General features: G+C 45.2%; 1 protein-coding gene across 6 annotated transcripts in view; it reads left to right on the top strand.

Annotated features, from left to right (window-relative positions):
* The window catches only part of LOC143164241 (monocarboxylate transporter 2-like), a 44,935-nt gene extending 23,561 nt beyond the window's left edge, over nucleotides 1-21,374 (top strand). For all 6 annotated transcript variants that reach the window (XM_076346616.1, XM_076346615.1, XM_076346612.1 and 3 more), the window contains 3 exons: nucleotides 10,903-11,046; nucleotides 15,927-16,802; nucleotides 19,647-21,374. In XM_076346616.1, coding sequence (XP_076202731.1) covers nucleotides 10,903-11,046; nucleotides 15,927-16,802; nucleotides 19,647-19,939 — 1,313 coding nt within the window. In that variant the 3' untranslated portion in view covers nucleotides 19,940-21,374. The remainder of the gene's footprint in view (nucleotides 1-10,902; nucleotides 11,047-15,926; nucleotides 16,803-19,646) is intronic.
* The last annotated feature ends 386 nt before the right edge of the window (nucleotides 21,375-21,760 follow it).

Raw genomic sequence — 21,760 nt, forward strand, 5'->3', positions numbered from 1 at the left:
ATAGGACCTTTTTTCCCCCTCATTTGGAAGAATCTCACTCTTTCTTTTGCAATTGCTGTGCAGCCAAGCCTTGTGCATGTTTGTATACAGTTTGTAGGTGTAAATATGTTCTGCTTCTGTTGCCCTTTAATACATAAAAAGCTAAGTTGCATCAGGACCATACATTGTTTTTATTCAGTACGTAGTGCAATGGAGTCTTGGTCTCAGTCTCGCTATACGCTGCTGTAATACTCCCCCCAAAATCTCTAGAGTGCTGTTCTTACAGATCCAAATTTCTATTAAAATTAGGGCATCACCTTCTGTCTATTTTGCTAAGACAGGAGCAGAAAGCCACCTTTTGCAAACACAAGAAAAATGAGAGCATTTCTGAAGTAAAAGCCTTATCCTGAAGTCAGCCAGTGTTTATTACTCTTGTTATTTATTATTTATTGTTTTGTAATTGGATGAAATGTCTAAAGATTTAATTCTGGAGATGCTCCACAACTGAATCTTTTCTCCAAAGAAACTTTCTCCCAGAGCTTGTAACTGCTTAATAGAGCATCTACTAAAGCAGCAAGGAAGAGATTGGGAAGTTAAAAGTCAACCATTGACCTTGAACATTTAATCCAAAATTTTATAGCTGTATTTTATTACACTGCTAGCATGATAAATTGCAGTGACAGGTTTAGAAAGCACCTTACAACATGCAGTGGCGTAAAGCTGTATTAATAATGAGTTTGATTCTGCAGTTTTTAACTTAATCAAAACTGCCAATGTTCTCTTCTGGTCTGGTCCATACTTCATCAAAACCTTCTCTGCCTCCAGAAGACCTCACCCAGGGCTCTCCACCCATCCCAAGTGCTTGCAAATAGCTGTGAAGTACCACAGCACTGAAAGGGGAAACTGAGGCACGGGAAGGGAGGTGTGAAGCTTTTTCAAGGACAAGCAGCAAGTGGGTAAGAGAGCCCAGGCTCAGACATTGCCTGATGGACCACAAGCACCAGGGCAGGATGTGCCCTGACTGGTGGAGGCTTTACCTGCTAAAAGCTCGGTGACGGGGGTGCCTGGCAAAATTGTGCATTGCCCAGCATTTTGCAGCAGATTTTCTGTGTGTGGAGTCCCAAGCGGCTGGGCAGGGGAAGAGAGCTGTTTGCGTGAGAGCAGGTTGCCTGTGTGGAGCATCGTACGGGGCTGTCGTCTGGTTTAAGAAATAATCTCTGCAAGGCACGTGTTCTTTTGCAGATGCTGAGCTCACATGCTGTTGCTACTGTTTTCATCCCCTGCTGCTGAGAAATGAGCTGCCACAGCATGTGCTGGGGCTTTTTCTTGTTCTTTAAGAAGCCCAGAGCCCCAAGCCTGCGAGTTCCCACACGAGTGGCTTCACTCCTGAAAAGCAAAGGGGTGATCTTTGTGCATTGTGCTTGGGTGGCTGCACTATGGGCTTCCCATCACTTTCTGTAGCTTGGGTTTAGCAGAGAAATAAAAGGGTCAGTACCTGGGCACGGTTTGCATTCGGAGATGCTCAGCCCATACGGATGCAGTGTGGATCTGCGGTGCGCAGCCGGCTCCTCGCTGGTCTTTCTGGGAAATCCACCACCTGTGTCCTCTGGGTCCTGTGTTGTGTCTGACCACCCCATGGGATGCCTCAGTTACCCAAGGATGTCCGAAATGACACGAGCACCTCCTTCATCAGCCTTTAGTGCTGAGGGAGGGTTATGAGACAGGAGAGGGAGAGGAGGGGAGGACAGGCAATATTTGCAGTAATGTATCATGCGTCAGCTCTCTCTACTTAATCATAGAATCATAGAATCACAGAATAGTTTGGGTTGGAAGGGACCTCTAAAGGTCATCTAGTCCAACCCCCCTGCAATGAGCAGGGACATCTTCAACTAGATCAGGTTGCTCAGAGCCCCATCCAACCTGACCTGGAATGTTTCCAGGGATGGGGCATCCACCACCTCTCTGGGCAACCTGTGCCAGTGCTTCACCACCCTCAGCGTAAAAAATTTCTTCCTTATATCTAGTCTGAATCTACTCTTTTAGTTTAAAACCATTACCCCTTGTCTTATCACAACAGGCCCTACTAAAAAGTCTGTCCCCAGACTTATGTGCTTAACAGCATTGGTTCAACAAAAATTCTCAAGCTAGGATTTCCCTGGGCATGTGCTTTTCCACCTGGATCTTTTGTGTAGGCTGAAACAAAAGGAGTATCTCTGTTTATCCATGATGGATATCTGGCATCCTGCCATTGTGGCCCAAGCCCAGGCAGGTGCTCCCTGCGTACCCGTGGCTCAGCTGCCCAGTGCTGGACTTCATCCTTTTGCTTATTGTCACCACCTCTTGGAGTCCCACCAAGAGTCAATCAGCCTCCCCGTGTCATTGAAACAAGACGTCTTCCCATGCTGGGGCAATTCCCGAGGTAGCAACACCATTATGATCGTGGATTTTGTTAAGAAAGACGGGTGAGGAATGATTTGATTTCTGTAATGGATGGTGCTGCAGATTCATATACTTCTCCTGACTCTCAGAGAGCACTCAAGCCCTGCAAGGTCACCACGTATGTGCTTATATTTTTTATTTTTTTAAATAGCCCTGTTCTACTTAAGAGCAATAATAGCACTATAGGTTTAGGTGAAATATTTCTGTGTTCGTGGACTTGGTCACAAAGCTTTATCATTTTGCCCTTCATTGGAGCTAGCAAGGTCACCAGGCAGCAGTAATAGAGTTGTGATAGACTTAATAAAAACCGAGATTAATAAGAACTAGGAAGAAGAAAACGAAGAGTTTTGGTTGAGGGGTTGTTAATGCTTCGCAGGCAGATGTTAAGCCCAGGAGTAAGTTATAATCCACTGCCCCAAGTGAAGTTCAAACATATGAAAGCTTCTTCCCCCGGTCAGTACAGCGTGCGTTTTGTGTGCTGCCGTAGGAAGGAGTGCGAGAGCTTTGATGCCAACCTGTCCCACAGCATTGCAGCTTTTCTGCCCCTGGATGGCTCTCCAGGTCAAATTACGTAGGGCTTCCAGGAGGTGGACAAAGCCCTTTGGAGAGCATGGCCAGGTAGGGGCCAATTTGCTTGTAGAGCAGCGTGTTAAGACCAGTAACAAAGGGCTGCTGATCTCAGGGAATAGGTGTTTCAGCTGCGTAGGGAACTCATGTTCTGCAGCTGGGCTTCAAAGGACGGAAGGGATAAAAGTCTGCGGTCCTGCCAAAGCAAAAGGTTAGCTAAAAAAAATCATGGGAAAGAAATTCAAAAAACGTGAAGTCGTGACCTTCTGAAGGTCAGGGGCTGTGATCTGCTGTGTGGGTGAGATCCAAACCAGCAGCCCCGGGAAACCACTGAGCGCAGGCAGCTGTGTGCTCGGCACCTGCGACGCCATCCCCTTGCAGGAGCGGTTATTTAATTGCCTAAATACGAAGTGACACGAAGGACCTTGGCTCCAGCCCCAATTTTGGAGCTGTTGGCCTGTGGCTTCTCTGCGTGCCGCAGGAGCAGCGCATGTCAGCTGTGTAATCTGGAAATTGAAATGCCGAAGCACTGATCAGATAAGATTGCTGGATAAGGAAGAGGACGCTTTGTCTTTCTGAAGCTTCGGCCTCGTCTGCTTTGTTTTTCTTCTTTTTTTAACATCAGGATGCTGCTGTGGCAAACGCACGTATTTCTGATGGGAGGTCAGGGTCCCTGGCTTCCCAAGGACGTGCCTGGTGGGTGCAGGGGAGGGAGGGCTGCCGCGGCTTGGTTTCTGCACCAGATCATTACACCCACTGCCTTCTCAGCTGGATACGGTGCCAATCCTGCCCGGGAGACCCAGCACCACAGAGCCTGGACCGACCAATTTGATGACGAGTAACACATGTCTAGGCAGTCTCTCCCATGCTTGGCTTATGCATCTCACAGGGGTTGTGCTGAAACTGCAGCCATTGCCCCCTTTAATATACAGACCATTTTCCTTGCCTACGAGGAAGAAAGAGAGGCACCTTCTGGTGACTGGTTAGCTGTTGGAGCTGCTCTTGCATATGCTGGACTTCAGCTTCCTTATTTAACAATGATTATGTGCAGTGCAAAGTAATACTAACAGAAGACATTGGGGCAGTTTAGGGGTGGACAGGTCTTTGGAAGCTGTCCTTTGGGGTCTGACAGAGGGGTATTTGATACCATGGCTGTCACCTGGAGCGTTTGCTCGCTGCCGCTTGTCCTCCAGCACTGGCATGCATGGCTGTCCTGTCTTCAGCAGCACTGCCTGAGGAAAAACCAGTTGTGTGTGGGCTCCTCAGCCATTGCAGGTGCAAAACAAACCATCTGAACCAAGCAGCTGAGACTATTAATACATTGTATTATTACCAGGTACCAGCAGTTCTTCTCCTCTGGTGATCTGGAGCAGGCACATGCAGGGCTCATTTAACATGGGTCAGCTGGTGAGCAGCAGTTCTCCAAGCCCTGGTGACAAACACTTAAGAGCATGAGCCACCCAGGTCCTGGACCTTGGAATTCTCTTCTAGCGAGGCAAAAGACTAAGAGGCTGCAGGTTTTAACCCTCTCATCCCTTTCCCCCTGCCTTTGTGACTGTGCCCCGTGTTTTCTCAGGCCACCTCCCTTTCGGGCCGTGCATTGTTACCAGGTGCTGATTGCTGATGCTGATCCCCTCCGCCTCGGGAGGCTGGTAGATTCTGGCAGCATGTTAATAACGTGGGGGCACTTGCTTTCATTTGCGGGGTAATGAGGAGGTTGCTCTGTTACAATGGGCTGGTACCCTGGTGGATAAATTATGAGGCCAAAGGCAGCGTTGTTATTCCACTGAGGGAATGAGATTATTACTGAGGAAATTGCAGGCCTGCTTCTGTCATTGTTTTACTACTAGTGTAATAATAGACTTTGTTTTATTAGTATAAATGATTTCCCCCCCTTTCTTCCCAGCTGAGTATGCTCTGCTCCTTCTTATGTCCCCAGCGACTCCACATAGTCAACGCCAGTCATGTCGTGCTGAGTTCCTTAGTATTATCTGTGTTTTCACAGCAGTTTGGAAAATATTAACTATCTGGGTAGTTCTTTTGGTGCTGACCAATGTCCCTGTACAGTAACAGCTCTTCAGAGCCGCTTGTCACTGCGGAAAAGTGGGAAAAGCTGAGCTGCACGTTGCAGCCCCAGCGATGGGGGCACCGGTGGTCCCAAATCTGCCAGCTCTGGGGTCCATGCAGTGGACTATTTTAAAGGGTTGCTATTTTATCATTTGCATGGCCATCAAATGGTCTTACCAGCAGACATATGATGTTTGCAATGGCTCTGTGCCACTTTACACTGTCAGAAGGTCAGTCTTGTGAAACCTGGAAAAAACTCACGTTGCATGGAGGCCTCTGGGTTACAGGGTCTGTCTTTCAGGGTCTCAGCTCTTAGCTGCTTCTCCGAGAGCCCTGCACAGAAATATTTCAGTAGAAATTAATCCAAGCCAGGTTCCACCGAAAAGGGGGAAAACTGTTTCTGTTAGTATTAGGTTAAGTTACAAAAAATGAGAAACCAAACCTGACAAATAAGGGATATGGTCAGAGGTATGGGAGAGAAGAACATTTTAGTCCTTGTTAAAAATACATTGGTGTTTTGCACCAACACGGGAAGTTTTGCTACTCATAAAAAATTCATAAGGCTTATTGAGGAAAACAGAAAGGCAATTCAGGTGTCTAATTTTTGAACACTGTCATACTTGCAAGAGTTTAAGCCAGTCTGGATTGATATTTCTTGTTAAATGCCAACTCTGCGTTATGATCCTCTCTGGATCGTAGTTCAGCAGCTCAAAAAGAATAAATGACAAGATGGCCTGGCTTTGTGGAGGACGAGAGGGGAGAGTCCAGGGTATTTTGCATTTTCTTTATGGTTTTACAATCTCCTTTTCAGGGTCCTTTTCACTTCTGCAGATGCAAAACTCAAGGTGAAAAGTAATTGGACAAGCTAACAAATGAGTTGGGGCTTGCTTTATTTCCCACTGGCGAGTTCCTGTGTTTTGCTTGCCACCAAGATCAGCTTCTTTGACATGGCCTTTCATGTACTAGGTAACAACGAATGGAAATCTGCCACAGGTATGAGAAAAGAGAGGCTTTATACAGGACAGGCACTAAACCAGCATGATTTATACAGCCTGAGGATAGTGCTTTACGTTACATCAGTCTTCCAGGAGTGCCATGAACCCAGCAGCATCTTTTGGGGATATTTGGTGCCAACTGTTGCTCTCCAGACTGCAGAGTTTTACTGCAGGCAGAAACCCCTTTGTGTGCACCCTGCTCTGCAAGGGCTTGGGGTGTAAAGTGAGGCATTTCTGAGCTGGCTTTCCTTGCTCTTATCCAGGAGATGATGGTAGCTCCATTGGAGAGCGTGTCCCCCAGCAGTGTCCTGCGAGCCAGGGGAGGTGCAGAGCCACAGGCATGGCTCTGAGCGAAGCCAGCAGCAGGATGAGGCTCAGCATCCCCCTGTGTCCTCTGCTGTCTCGTGTCATCCCCTTGCGATGGATGATAAATGATGGCTGCGGCTGGAAGTTCGTCGGGAGGGAGGAAGCCACTTGCTGGGTTGTGGAAGGGGCTGCCTCATTTCCTAAGGCTGGGTGGGTGGAAATGCCACCCCTTCCCACAGTGAAGCACCGGCTGCTACCACCCCTGTGTTGTCAGCCTCATCCTTGGAATGTGTTGTGGTGCAAGGGCGTGATTAAGTTTTATTTCTAATTTCCTCATTAGAAGTTGCAATGCTGCCATGGTGGTGGGGCTGTGGGGACAGCACTGGCTGGGTGACACTAGCCCTGGCTGCTCGGGTCCCTGAGAAGCCATGCATCAGGGACATGCTCGGCAGCTGAGATGGCTTTTGCTCGTCACCATGACTTTTCAGGGACTTAGACAGCATTAGTGTGGCTGCTTCTGCAAGGTCAAGCCAGGTAAATGGTGGCTTTCTGAGAGCTTTGCCAGCTGTGTCTCTTGCCCTGTCCTCACCTGACTCTGAAAATTAAGAGGCAAAAATCACCCCAACTCCTGTTAGCTTCTCCCACCGTTGGCTCACAGGAAGGAAGGATGATTTAGTTTGGATGCCAGGACAAGGAGCCTGTGGTTCCTGCACGTTTGACCAGGCAGGTATAGCAAGTAAAGGTGCCTTGGGATCTAAGCTGTACACGTTACCATAATTGGTTTCTGTGTGGTAATATACACAGGATCTTTATTCTTTTCATGCAGGCTGAATAACTGGTAAATGACAGGTCCCACTTTTCAATTCCACCATGTTTCCAGGGGCTGTCACACTTTTAATTTTTGCAATAGCTGCAAGCAAAGCAGTAATCGTGTTTCCTATTTCCCACAACTGCGGTGCTGGCTTTGTTGTTCCCTCTTCTTAATTCCTCTGCCCTGACATGAGCTATTTGACGTTTTCTGAAGCTCCCCAGCACACTGCTGTTAAAGTTACCTAATGTTTGATGGCTAATCAGGCCCCTGTGAGAAATACACTATGGGTGGCATGTGGCAGAGCAGGGCAGGAGAGGTGCATTTAGATCTGTTGGGTGTGGTGCTGATCACTGAAGACATCTGGGCAGGGTGAAGGTGTACGTGTCTGTGCTTCGTACGCCTGCCCAAATTGGCGGGGTTTGCGTGCTGAAGTGTGCAAAGCTATGTGACATATCGCGTGCGCTGGTTTCTGCCAAGAGATGGGACAGCTTTTGAAAGGCTGCTCCATTAAAGCCTATGGACCTTTCTGTAGGTCCAAATGACTTAAGTGGAAGTAATTTTGGGGATGTGATTTTGCATTTGCTTCAGTGCATTTGAAAGGTCTGCTCAGGACTATTACAAAACCTCGGCCCTATGAGCTGCAGCAGCTCAGGGAAGTTTGGTTTCCCAACTGTTTGAGGCCTTGGGTTGGGTTCTCTGGTGTCTTGTAAAGTGTAGGTCTAACTGATGCTTTCCCTGCAGGTTGAGTGCTCATCATGGCCTTCGCTGTGGATTCTCCAGCGGCTGGAAAGGTTTAGTCCAGATGCTCTGCTCCTGTTTTCTCCTTTAACTGGCTGCACTTAGTATCTTAGAGGTCTCCAACCCTCAGTCCTATGTGGGTGAGGCTGGTCAGGGAGATCAAATGCTGTGACTCACAAGTGTGTGCTGTGATCCTGTACGCCGTGCTTCTTTAGCAAAGCAGGCTCACAGGGCCTGGACTTAAGGTTTCAGGCTGTGAAGGAGAAAGGCTTATGTTGCTTCTGAAATTTGTCACAGTTCCCTGTGAGCTCAGCCCAGCCCAGGCAGATAACACCTTTGAGACCACAGCTCTCCCACCCGGACTGGCAAACAAGTTGGACTGATTATCCCCCTGTAAAACTGATAACGCTGGTTATAGCAGATGAAGGCTGTTTGCTGATCAAGTCACGCAGACCTGCTGTAAAGCATTGCTGAGAGATCACACAAGACAAGAACAGGGAGCAGTTGTGGTCTCGCTGCTTAATAAGTGATCACTGGGAAGTTGGGATGTGGTTGAGGACACTGCACGTTCACGGAGGGTGCTCCAGGGGCACAGGCAGGGTGCTCTCATTTGTAAAGCCAGTGGTTGGGGTACGAACTTTTGCTTTCATCTACTCCAGCCTCTACCCCGCGTTGTCCCAGTAGCCGGGAAGCAGAGCAGAATGTGTCCCACCCTCAGCCCCTTCCAGTTCAACATCTGCTGTCATGGTCCAAACCCATCCTTACTGATGGGTGAAGCCAATAGGACAGCTTATGGACTGGAGTGAGAGGGACGTGGATCCATATTCTCCTTCTCCTGAGGTGGGTGCTGCAAGAGTGGGGCATAAGTGAGCATTTTGTTTTACATCTCATAGCAGGGGCTTCTGTCCCCAGGAACTGCCCGAATCAGAGCAGGAGAAGGGCCTTGGCAGAAATCTTGTGGGCTTTAAATGCTTTGCTCCATGGTATGACATCCTGTAGTTTTAGGGCTAATGTGAAAGCCCCCTTCCAGTGGGAGGAGTAATTGAAACCACATTTTCTTAGTTGAGTAATTAGATTGATTCTGGAGAAATGCGGACATGTGGAAAATTGAAAAATGGAAGAGTTGTGTGCCCTTAGGCTGCAGAGGAATGTGTTGGTTCCTTTCCGAGGAACACTGGCTCAATCTATTGAATTACAGGACACGCTGAGACCAGCTCAAGCGTAACGTGACAAGTCCAAGCCCTGACCAGGGGAAACTCAGTGAGAAAGGGGTCCCTTTCCTGCTGTGCTGATCTGACATATGTATCTCTTTCCCCAGAACTTCTCACTGAATTCTGTAGTGCTCTGTGCAGCAAAAGGATGCATGCATGTGAATCCAGTTACAGGATTAGGAGAAAAAACTCTTCACGTAATCATACACTCACAGAAATTTTAATGGAATGGTGCATTCGATGGGACCAGCTCACGGATCATGCAATTACAGGGATGCTGTTAAGACTGTGCTTGTGTGTATTTCATTTATGAGTGTTTTGACCTTAGACATCTAGTGGAAAGTATTTTACATGTTACAGATGTAACCATGGGCTTCATTCCCTAGATTAAACCAGTCATACCTACTGGTTTTTATTCTTGCACATTATGACAGTGGAGAACTTGTTCGGATGCTGTCAGCCATGCTGGGGGGATATTGGGGTTTTTGGGTCTTGCTCCTGTGCTCAAGTGTGCCGTGGTTTGCAGGCTCTGGAAAGAGCTCTGGCACTCTTTCTGGCTGAGATTATTTAAGCAAAGGTAAATATCCTACCAAATGGCTCTGCGGTGAGGTAGATCCCACAGTCAAACACTTCAGAGATGCCTGTGAGCTTAAAATACCCGTTTCCAGTAATCTGTATGTGGACGGTGTGGGCTGTTTGTAACAGCAGGAATGAAGGCAAACAGGCACACTGAGCTCCGAAACACCATTGCTGTGTGCTGAGTAGCACCAGAAGTAGTCAGGTAAGATAAGACAGGAAAAGCTGCCTGTATCCCCCTGCCTCATTTCCAGCATCATTTTTGCAGCGTTTTGGTTCAGGGGTTTTGAGAAATACAGAATATTTTTCTTAGATCTCATAGCTTGACTTCTGGACCTCTCTTTCCTGCTCAGTTTGCTTTCTCTCATTCTGACTTCTCAGCCTGGTCTAACTTCAGAGTTGGCTCTGCTTTGAGCAGGAGGTTGGTCCTGAGACCTTCAAAGTCCCTGTGACATATTATTCTGTGATTCTGAATTTTACTGGTCCTCAAGCTAGTTGAGACTATTATACACAAGACCTCCCTTCTTTGCTCCTCTGCCCAAAGCTGCTGGCGTGTTCCACTTCCTCAGATTTAAGTGCTTCCTTTCAGTGTGCACAGTCTTTGTTAAGCTATTTCCCTCTCTCATAATTTTGCACTTTCCTGAACCACCTCTTTACATAAATGTAAGACCAAACTGGTTCTTTTGAGCTCCAGCTAATCCATCGTCCCAAACTGTTTCTATCTACATAGACTGCTATTAAGATTTAATTAACAACCGTTCTGCTGAAGCTTCAGTCCTGGTCAACAGTGTCGGAATTACATTAAATAGAGGCATTAAAAATGCAACAGTATTCATGATGTGAGCCTTGTAATACGAACCACTGCTTTGTGTGTATGGTTTAGCATTATAATAGATCAAGAAGCTCCTACGTTGGGATCATGTGTTTGCCTGATTTGTTATTGCCGTTTGCCTTCTCTGATGACAGTTTTAAGTCCTGGAGGCAGGAGCTGTCACCAACTACGCAGCCACTGTGTGGCATGGGACATGCTGCCATCTCCACACAGTGCGGATCATCTTTCTCTCTTTTTCCATTTTCTTCCTGAAGTCACCCTAGAAGCTGGCAGCAGCACCTCAGGGGCGCTAATATTGCAGAGTTTTACCTGCTTTGTGTCAAACATGCCCTTCTGTCAGAAGATACCTACCTCAAGAACCATTTTGCACTCTTTCCCCAGGTCCCATTAGCAGTATTTTAGTAAACCGCTATGGCAGCCGACCTGTGGTTATACTTGGAGGCCTGCTGTGTGGCATCGGGATGGTCTCAGCTGCCTTCTGCACCAGCATCCTGCAGCTCTACATCTGTGTGGGCTTCATCACAGGTAAGAAGAAAGCGTCTCCTTTCCACCCGCAGAGGTTCTCTTCTGCTGGCTTGGGCACCCACCCTTGGACACCTCAGCCAAACACAATGGGAACCTGGTGAGATAAAAAGTTGGTGGGACAGGGGCCCTCGCTTGTCAGCTGCTCCAGATGAGCTTCAGCAAAAAGCATATCCCCTGCTAAGCGCCGTGTTCCTGGCTGAACATCACGTGCGGGATCTTAGCAGGGGATGTGCTCTTTACAGATGAGTGCTCTCGGCCAGAGGCGACGGTGAGGATGGCCATCAGTGCCCTCAGCTCCCACTGAAGCGAACGCAGGTTGACTGCGCTCTGCCCTGGGCGAGGCAAGCCCTTCAAGATACAAGTGCGACTATGAAGAAAGCACCTGTGTTCCTATATTACTGTGCGTTATCTTCCCTCTGTGAGATATATGAAATGAGATTTCAGGGGTTTGCTTTAGTTTACTTGCCCTTTGCCTGCTTGTGAGGTTAGGAGGTTCTTTATCTGAAAATAATAACTACTTGAGTAGTTACTGAGTTGATTGAAAATACGCAATATTCTCCCTATTGAGAAAAAAACAAAACTGTATTTCCTTATTGAAGTTACAGTTTGAATTGTCTGTATTGAAATACGAATTTCCATATTGGAAACTCAAACAGGAGAAGGCATAGGCTCAGTCTAGCATCTTTAAAGCCTGCAGGTGCTGGGTTATTGCTTTTAAAGGTAGATGGATTGGAGTTCTCCACCCGTGTGAGTGTAGATGCTTAATCATAAGCATTTTTGTTCGGATATTTTGGCTAAGGTACAGCCAATGTTTCTTCCAGCGCAGCGCAGCTAGGACATCTGCCTGAAAACGTGACACAGTGAGTTCAAAATTGGCTTTTGGGGTTGCAAGGTGTATGTTTTCATGAATGTTCCCTATGTCTCTGCAGCCACATTAAGCGTTGCTGCTTTCTGAACATGAAAAGTGCAAGCTCAACATTTAAAATCAATAAAACCAGCCACTAGCAAAGTAAATTGGGACAGGAAGTTCGTCACCCTGTTCTCCTACACCAATATTGCTTTACTAAATCTGTACGGTAGTGAATAAATCCCCATTTAGGATTCCTTCTCTTAAACCTTACTCTTTCTAAGTAGAGTCACTGTAGTTAGATGAAACTGTGTTATTACTGAATAAATAAATTTTGCAGATTCCTTGAAAGAGATTCCAGAAACAAAGCAATGAGAAATAAAAATAAGTAATGTCTCCCATGGATAAATTCAATATTTATTGATGCATGAGCTTGCATCATTCCCTGCTAAACAAACGTCCTCTAGCAAGTTAACTAATGCTGGATTAGCACATGGAAACCATAAATCCTTTGCTAAAAATATATGTATTTTGGTGAGCGGAAGGGCTCAGGCAAGGAACAGTGCTGTAGGAAGGCACCAACTCCTATTTGTGAAGGTGCTTGTCTAAAAATGTGCCAGGAGGGAATTTTGTGCCTAACCCCAATGGGCCTAGGATTTGTGAAGACCCTGCTCTTTTTTGGTCTCTGAATATCTTTGCAAATCTGGTCCGTTGCCCACCCCAGAGAGCTGATAGTATGAGCTGTGCTCAATGCACACATGTAACCCTCGTGCCAGCAACAGGGTGCAGGGGCAAACTGCCCCCCTATCTCCTCGTCTTTAATGCCGTGATGTTTCCTCAGAGCAAAGCACATTTGTTGTTGTGTACGTCTTTTCCTCCTGCTTGCTGAATGAGGGCAGCTGTATGGATGAGGTCTTAGCTAATAACCCATCATTTCCAGGCACTGTGTGTTGTGCTGGGGAAGGAATATTAATTTGACAGAGAAGGGAAGATGCTTGTAATCCTGCTAACATGCTTGATGCCTCTAATTATGCTTGAAGTGCTTTCGCTGGTCAGGCCTAACATGGAAGCATTCAAGGGCAATTATGAAGCTGCCTGCTCATCACGCAGCTGAGACAGCGTTACTGTACGAGGAGAGAGACTTCTGTAAAGGCGATTTGCAATGACTGTAAAGCAACCTGTAAACATCACACTCTTTCTAGCCTCCTTCCTACTATCCTGAAAACGAAACAGACTGATGTAAAAGACTGTGTTCATGTAATTTGCAGGGATGGAGATAACAACAAGATAGTTGGTACTAGGAGGTCCCTGCTACGGTCCTGTATCTTTGGCATATTAATAGAAATCTCTTCAGAGGAGCAGAGTGGGAAATACCTGTTTACCATGGAGGGATTAGACATGGCAATCTCAGTTGCTTTCTTGATTATGTCTTTTTCCATTTGCATGCAGAGCAGGGGCCGGGCTCCGCTGTTGGAGGCAGCTCTGAAGCAGCTCTGCCCTTGATGGCACCGAGCTGTGGGCTGCACGAGGCACTTCGCGTACGCTCTAAACCCCATGTTCTCTTCCTGACTTGTTTCCCTATAGCGTTTAGAAAAAGAAATGGGGTTTGCAAGCTGTCGACCTGGATAGATGCCAGCCTGGATGCATTAAATAGGTGTTTAGGCATGAAACCTCTTCAAGTCTGAGGTAGTAGCAGCAAATTTCAAAGCTTAATACAAGGCAATAACGACTGATCAGTTTAGTTCAATCTGTACCAATTAGACCGCCACGAAATAAAATGGGATCTAGGGTGAAGCATGTTAACTAATGAGACTGGAGTCTTTGCCTCAGCTGTTAATGTTGAGCATTGAAATACCTGGTAGGATCTTCCCTTGCTAATAAAGTAAGAACAAGATCAATAGCTACACAGCTCACTCCTGAAGCACCACTTATTTCCTTCTAATATGAGGCAGATGTATTTAATCTAGGGAAGGATGCTCCCTCTGGCACGGGCTTGCTTCTGTTCATGGAACACCATCGATAGGCCTCTCTGTCATATCCTTGGGGAGAAAATGTGGTTATTGAGTAACAATTTCAGCCATGGAAAAGCTGCTGTAGTTTCTGAAGACTGGAATAAAATGGATATAAATATTTCCAACTAAAGTCAGCCAAAAGCTTAAAGTAAATTGAAATTCCAGTCAGTCAATTTGAAACTCTCCAAATTTAATTAATGGGAAGAGCATGAGGTAATATTAAATTAGATTTGTCTGACTGGCAAATTAATGTTCACATAATAAAAAATTTGAGTTGATTATTGGTTAAGTGAGTAGCTGGCATGCAGTCTGATTTTCCTTCTCTGCACGACACGTGGTAGGTCCCTACCAAAAATGGTTCTGTGGAAATGATGGTTCAATTTCTGCCCTTACCTGCCAGCCTGGGAAACACAGAGTTAAAGCAAACTAATCCACCGTGTTGCATCTTCTCAGGTGAAAGAAGATGCATTCCTATATCTGAGCACCGTCAAGGGTGTTCTCTAACCAAGGCTGTGTTTTGCCTCCGTAGTTCTCAGGTCAGCCCTTTCATGGGGATGAATTTGGCCCCTCATGCATTATGAGCAGGCTGTACTTCCCAAAGACATGCCCTACCAAACGTATGGACTATCTGGAAAAGTTCATGCTGAGAATGTGTTTCATATCAAGACTAATTTTAATATGTTGCCATTTCAATTTATTTTTAATGTTGTAAACTTCCAAGTAATTAAAAAAAATGAATCTTATACTTGGCAAAAATCATAATTTTGTATAACCATTCACACTGAAGCTATCCAACATCAGTTGAATCCTGCTGCATCAGTTGGATTCTACTCTATCAGCGACTAATGATACTGTTCCTTAATTAATTTTGAGGACCTTGACCTTTCTAAATTCTCTTCTGTAAAGCAATATGCCTAATTATGTACTGCACAGTTAAACAAACTAATTATATAGACTAATGAACAAGAAAAAATCTGCATGACCCTATTTTCAGGATTCATGTTCTCTGGTATAATCACTTCAAGGATTACATTTCTGCTTTGTTCTAATGTGGTTCATTCTTTCTTGGATGATAGGGTGGAAAATATGTGGCATCATTTTTAAATGCCATTTTGATGGAGTTCTGAAAATTTAACTTTTTAAGGAAATACTGCACATCATAGAAATGTTTGAAAAGAAGAGATTATTATATGCTAGTGCTCTCAAACAGAACCACAGAAAGTTGAGACCATCACAGCATTTGGTATCTCTGCCTTCAGGTTTCACCTGTGCAAGAGAAGCTGGCTAACTGAATTAGCAATGCAGATTTATAATACCATTTATATATCTAAATGCAATAAAAATAAATTTTAATTAAAAGAAACACTCTAGGGTCCTGTTTAATTAGCATCCTTAGTAGCTGTTTTGCTGTGTACTTGCAGACCTCTTAATCTTTTGCATCAGACCTGAATTGCTCACACCACCAAATTAGTAGCGGCTGAGAAGGGTGATGTTATTTTCTGTGCAGGTCTCTCTGCCCGGCAGCAGTGTTGGGTGCCCACCACCCATGGAAGGGGGTGCCAGCCCCAGCCGCATGTGAGAAGGATGCGCTTTGGTGTTAGCACTGTCCAAGCCAGAACAACCTTCCTCAAACTGGGAGTTGTCATTTTTTTTAATAGATCCATCCTCTCCTCCAACATGGCTGCTGTTTCTGGACAAAACCAGCCAGCATTCATTGAGGGTATAGTTTCAGTTTATTCCGAAGCAAATTCTTTGTGCTAGGTTTGCCACCCAGGAGATTTACAGTGCAAAAGGAAGGGGTGTTCTCTGACCAAAAAGTGTCTTTCTGGGGTCTGGTTATCCAAATGCGGCAGTCAGAAGCTTAGGGATATCTTGAGCAAAGTTTGCATCCAGACTATCTTGTTGAAGAGCCACCAGTGGACCAATTGTCCGTGAATTTGCCTAAAGCAATGAGCTGAGGATAAATGGGTCTCAAATCTTCCTTTGTGTATCTATATCTCAACTATTTTTCTCTGTTCCAGGATTCGGCCTTGCTCTCAACCTCCAGCCATCAGTGATAATCATAGGGAAATACTTTTTAAAGAGAAGACCCATCGCGAATGGCCTTGCTATGGCGGGGAGCCCTGTGATGCTTTGCACCCTGGCTCCTCTCAACCAGTTCCTTTTTGACAATTTTGGCTGGAGGGGCAGCTTTTTAATTCTTGGGGCAATTTTATTAAACTGCTGTGTGGCAGGAGCCCTCTTCAGACCCATCGGGGCAGCCACAGCACCAGTCAAAACCCAGGCAATTGAGGAAGGGAAGGATGCTCTGAAAGAAGAGGTCACTAAGGATGCCATGGAAATGAGTAGTCCCATGAACATCACCATGGAGACCAAAACGGAAGAGGAAGGAGGAAAAGGCTGTTGTGAAAAAGTCAATCAGTACCTTGATTTTTCCCTCTTTAAGCACAGAGGGTTCTTGATTTACCTGATCGGAAACGTGCTCATGTTCCTGGGATTTTTTGCCCCCATTGTTTTTCTGGCACCCTATGCAAAGCACATTGGCATTGATGAATATTCAGCTGCTTTCCTCCTTTCGATCCTTGCTATCGTGGATATGATTGCCCGACCTACCACTGGCATCATTGCAAACAGCAAGTGGGTGAGGCCGCGGATTCAATACTTTTTCAGCTTCTCCATTGCTTTCAATGGCACCTGCCACCTTCTGTGCCCACTGGCTTCTGGCTACACAGGGCTCGTTGTTTACTCCATCTTTTTCGGCTTGGCCTTCGGCATGGTTTGTGCCATGCTCTTTGAAACGCTCATGGACCTCGTGGGAGCTGCCCGGTTCACAAGCGCTGTTGGCCTGGTCACCATTGCAGAGTGCTGCACGATATTGCTGGGACCACCTATCGGAGGTGAGTGTATTTTCTTCCTCTGCTTCAACTGGGTTGTCACTTATATTTAGCCTCTTGCAAGCAGAGTTTGTAAGAAATTACTCTAAATGTGTTTTCTTTGCTTCCCACCCACCATTTTTCCACTAGTAATTGGACAGGGAGGGCAGGTCCTAGGTGTCTCCTCCAGCGTTTCTTCTTTACTCCTTTCTGTGTAGTCCTCCAGTTGAAGTCAAGAGTTTGTAGAGTGATCTTTTAGTCCCTGATCCATTCAAACACTTGAACTGAACTTGCAGAGGTGGACTTCCTGCAACACCAAGAACCTTGCACTTCGGACGACTCCTCCTGGAGACTCCCCCGTTGCAAAAGGCTGGAGTCCACCACAGTTTAAGCACAGTAAAACACAACAGTTCTATGAAATCCTCTTCTTGACTCAAACTTAGTATTTGCTATTTGTCTCTAAGGCTCTGAGTACTTCCACTTATGTATTTCAGTCATCTCAGAGCGTCTGATAGATTTAAGGCTGTTCCAAAAATAAAAAAAGGTTTATTTTGGATGGCATGGTTTGAAATATCAAAAGACAGAGACCCTCAAATGTCCATGCTGACAATATGGAACCTCTAGCAGGGCTTACAGTCATCTGAAGATAAGTGGGAGCAATGATCTCCTGGGATTTTAACAGCCTCTGCTTCTTTCCCTCTATAGCATGTGCTCACTTCTTTTTCTACAAGGAACACACCGTGTCTGGAAGACACCATATTTGAATCTGGTGTTTGACTCAAGTATAGTCCTTACCAGATCTGGGTTGGCTATGAATTAAATGACTTTATAGGTGACATCCTCGCAGTGTATAGATGCCATCCTATCTATGTGCACTGTCCTGCAATTTGCATTTCACCTGTATGAAAGCTTGAATAACTGATTGGGAAACTGGTCACCTTTAAGTATGCTAAAATGTTTAATCGGGTTGTGTGTGCTGTCTGTATTTGGACGGAAAGAAGTTAAACTCTGCTAATTCTTTTGATATGACAGTATCATAATAAATTTAAAGAATACACAGAAAGAAGGCAGTTTAAACCCATTTCCTGGATTCAAAACTGAGATCTGGCTAATACTCTGTATGACACATCTTGCAGAGCTGTTTAATTCTTCGTATTACCGTGTAGCTCATACAGTGTGACAGAAGCAGCTGTATCCTCTTGCTGTCTTAGAGATTCATTATTTAATTAATGACAAACAAAAGAAAATACAATTTTAAAATGACCGTTTTCTGAATTACATAATTTTCTGTGTGGAAGATTAAGTTAATGACCAGAGACTGCTAATGAGGCTAAAACAGTTCTATGTAATAATCAGTAATATTAGTTTTGTAGGGTTTTCCCCACCATTTTAATAAGCAGCAAATTTATTGGTTCTTTGGCATTTTAATAACCTACTGCAGGGTTCTGCTTTAATGAACTAAGTAAATTGTTCCCAGTGTGTTTTATGACTTTATCTTATTCTCAAAGGAAAAGAGGCAAGACTATCTTACTGTTGAATTTTCCAATACTCTACTCATTAAAACTCTCATTGAAACCTATTTAAGAGACCTCTAGGTCATCCTGATTAGCAGAAAAAGAAAAATTGTTGCAATTAGCATTTGCTTGATGTTTCACCAGTAACATGAAAAACACAGTGCATTGAAGATGGGGTACCAAGACATCTAGGAATGATTCAGGAAGAACCATTGACCAAAACCAGTTAAAATTACTATTTTTGTGATCAAGAAATCTATTTGGTGGCCATAAAATCCCTTGTTAGTGTAATGCAGTGGGATAATTAATCATCAGTTTTTCAACATTAGGGGTCAGTCAGGAAGTAATTAAAGGTCCCTCTTTTTAAGGAGGAGAACATATTCCAAAAAGTCAGAGAGCTAATGGATGATGGGCCAGTTTCAAGGAGGACTACCTGTACTGTGAAGGCCAGGTTAGGAGTGGGTCTTACTTTAATTAGGATTTGGGATGTTAAGAATGGTCTGTATTGCACAAGTAAATGTGAATTAATGCTCAGGATCATAATCCCAGTAAGATTTGCATTACATTTTGACATAATGGAGAACACTGACATTTCAATTAAGCCGTCTCCCTTCAATTACTCTGTAACTCCGTAGCAGAGGCATTAACCTTTGAGAGGAACCTGTCACATTTGTCTTGGCATTGAAATTATCTGACATTGACAGCATCATCTTTGCTTTCCCTGGAACTAATGTTTTCCAGTTCCACGCAGTGCCCTTTCATCTTTACATCACGAGTATAAATGCAGAAAGGGCAGCTGTGACCAAAAGCTGAGTCCCCTCTAATGCTGGTGAATGACCCGTGGTGGAATAAATTGGAGGGTCTTTGTCAAGAGTCTGAGACGAGACCCAGTGGCCAGGTGCCATCTCACAAAGGCCTTCCTGAAAGCTGCCACTTTTGTTGGCAGCCTGAGGACTGCCAAATCAAATGGACATCCTTGTAGGAGATCGTTGGAGTCAATGGAAAGGCTGTCTGCAGACTCTGTGATCGGAGAACTTAGTTTCTGCATGGAGAAAATAGGTGTGCCTGAAAAGTCCAGACTTTGCAATGTAGGTTCTCTGTCCCCTTCTACTTAACTGTACAAATTATTGGTAGTATTACCTATATCAACATTAATTACCCACAGGCTATATAGTGGAACATGTGTGAAGTATTTGCAGGATCAGAGTATTTGTGGAAGAGATCAGAACTCCAGAGAATGTCTTATTTTATCCTAAAACCACAAGGGTGTCCCTTTATATTTAGGATCTGAAAACACAATATTCTTGCCTTCATCTCTAAGTTTCTTTTTTTTTTTTTAATATGTGTTTTACAGGAACTCTTATCGATACCTTTGGGGACTATAAATATATGTTCATTAAATGTGGAGCTGTGATGGTCCTGGCAGGAACCTTCCTGTTCATCATGAATTATTATAATTATCGTATGCTTGCCAAGGAGGAGAAGGAAAGAAGGGCAAAAGAAGAGGATCCTAAATCTGTAAGGACAGAAAATGAAGGCAGAAATAACTGGAACAAAGAAACTGCACAGGATGGGCCTGAGCTGGAACCTTTGAGAGAGGAACGAGAAGGACTAAAGAAGGAAGTGAATGGCACAAATGAAGTTTAAACCTGTTCTCATGGGCTGAACGGGAAATTACTTCTGGGTTGCTTAAGTGGACACCAGCTGTGAAATCACACTAGGTTTTTAAATTTTGCCCTATGCTGTGCCATGTGCATCCTCTTCTTTGTTGTAGGAGAAGACTAGAACAGAAACAAGTCTAGTTTCTTATAAAGTGCTGGGACACAGTGCAGTATCCATTTGCATACCAAAGGTCCTGCAACATTTTTCTTTAGGTATTTCTCATTTCCCAGAGGGGCTGAGTGAGGGTGTAACTGACACCCTACTGTTATTCCCTGTACTACAGCTCTACTCAGTGAAAAGGCCAATGGCCATCAGAGTCAATGCAGAGCCCTTCCAGCAGCCTGAACGGGCTTTGCATTGAGTACTGTCGTGGCTGGATCTTCTCGCCATGCGGTCAAAACTCTTTGACTGTCTTTGATCGCAGTGTCAGAATTATCCCAGGGATTTGTTGCTGCCTTCCACTGGCAGCTGCACTGTGACTCGCACCTCTGTCTCATGGAAGTGCACAATAGACCTTACACTCACCTTAAATACAATATGAGAGCGCTGCTTGAACAGAACAAGGGCGGTACATGCCTGTGCGTGAAGTGGCAGCAAGGCGGCCTGTCCTTGTGGCTGGAGCATGCTAGGAAGGAACTAACTTGGGGTGGCTCATCATGGCTTGACCAGGGACTTTCTCAGGGACCTCTGCATTTAGTAAAATGCCTTGAGAAAGGTGATGTCGTGCAGGGGGCCAGCACAAGGCCGACATGCTACAGGAGTCTTTCTTCCAGGTCCTTTGTCTGTGCAGGGCAGAATTTAGTCGTAAAGGGCTTAAACTTTGATCTACAGTCGAACAGTGCAAATTCTTTAAAATTTTCCCGAGGAGGTTACAAGTCCTTATTATCCAATATCTTAGTGCCTTACTGTTTTTAGCATGCTTTTTCTTTACAACACTGTGCCGGTTTTGGCTGGGATAGATTTCATTTTCTTCACAGTAGCTAGTATGGGGCGATGTTTTGGATTTGTGCTGAAAACAGTGTTGATAACACAGGGATGTTTTCGTTATTGCTGAGCAGTGCTGACACAGAGTCAAGGCCTTTTCTGCCTCTCACTCCACCCCACCAGTAAGGAGGCTGGGGGTGCACAAGGAGTTGGGAGGGGGCACAGCCGGGACAGCTGACCCCAACTGACCCAAGGGATATTCCACACCATATGACGTCATGCTCAGCATATAAAGCTGGGGGAAGAAGAAGGAAGGGGAGGACGTTCGGAGTGATGGCGTTTGTCTTCCCAAGTAACTGTTACATGTGATGGAGCCCTGCTTTCCTGGGGATGGCTGAACACCTGCCTGCCCATGGGAAGGAGTGAATGAATTCCTTGTTTTGCTTTGCTTGTGTGCGCGGCTTTTGCTTTATCTATTAAACTGTCTTTATCTCAACCCATGAGTTTTCTCACTTTTACTCTTCCAATTCTCTCCCCCATCCCACCGGGGGGGAGTGAGCGAGCGGCTGGGTGGGGCTTAGTTGCCGGCTGGGGTTAAACCACAATAAACACCCTGACCAGGCAGTAAGTGTTGTCACTATTAATTAATTATACAAATGAAGAACTGAAGCACAGAGAAGCTATGGGCATCATTGCATCAGTGAATAAAGCTTAGGCATGCCAGACCTAAAATGGGATCCACTGCCTTAGTTTGCCTCTGCCACCTACTTGAAGGAAACCATCTGCAGCTGAGGAGGGGAGCTGAAAGCCTGCCTGCTGAGCACAGGTATCCCCCTGCTAGAAAATAGGAAATACCATGGATAGTCGTGCATTAAACCACAG

The sequence above is a fragment of the Aptenodytes patagonicus genome, chromosome 8 (assembly GCF_965638725.1).
Source record: "Aptenodytes patagonicus chromosome 8, bAptPat1.pri.cur, whole genome shotgun sequence".
NCBI classification, from domain to species: domain Eukaryota; kingdom Metazoa; phylum Chordata; class Aves; order Sphenisciformes; family Spheniscidae; genus Aptenodytes; species Aptenodytes patagonicus.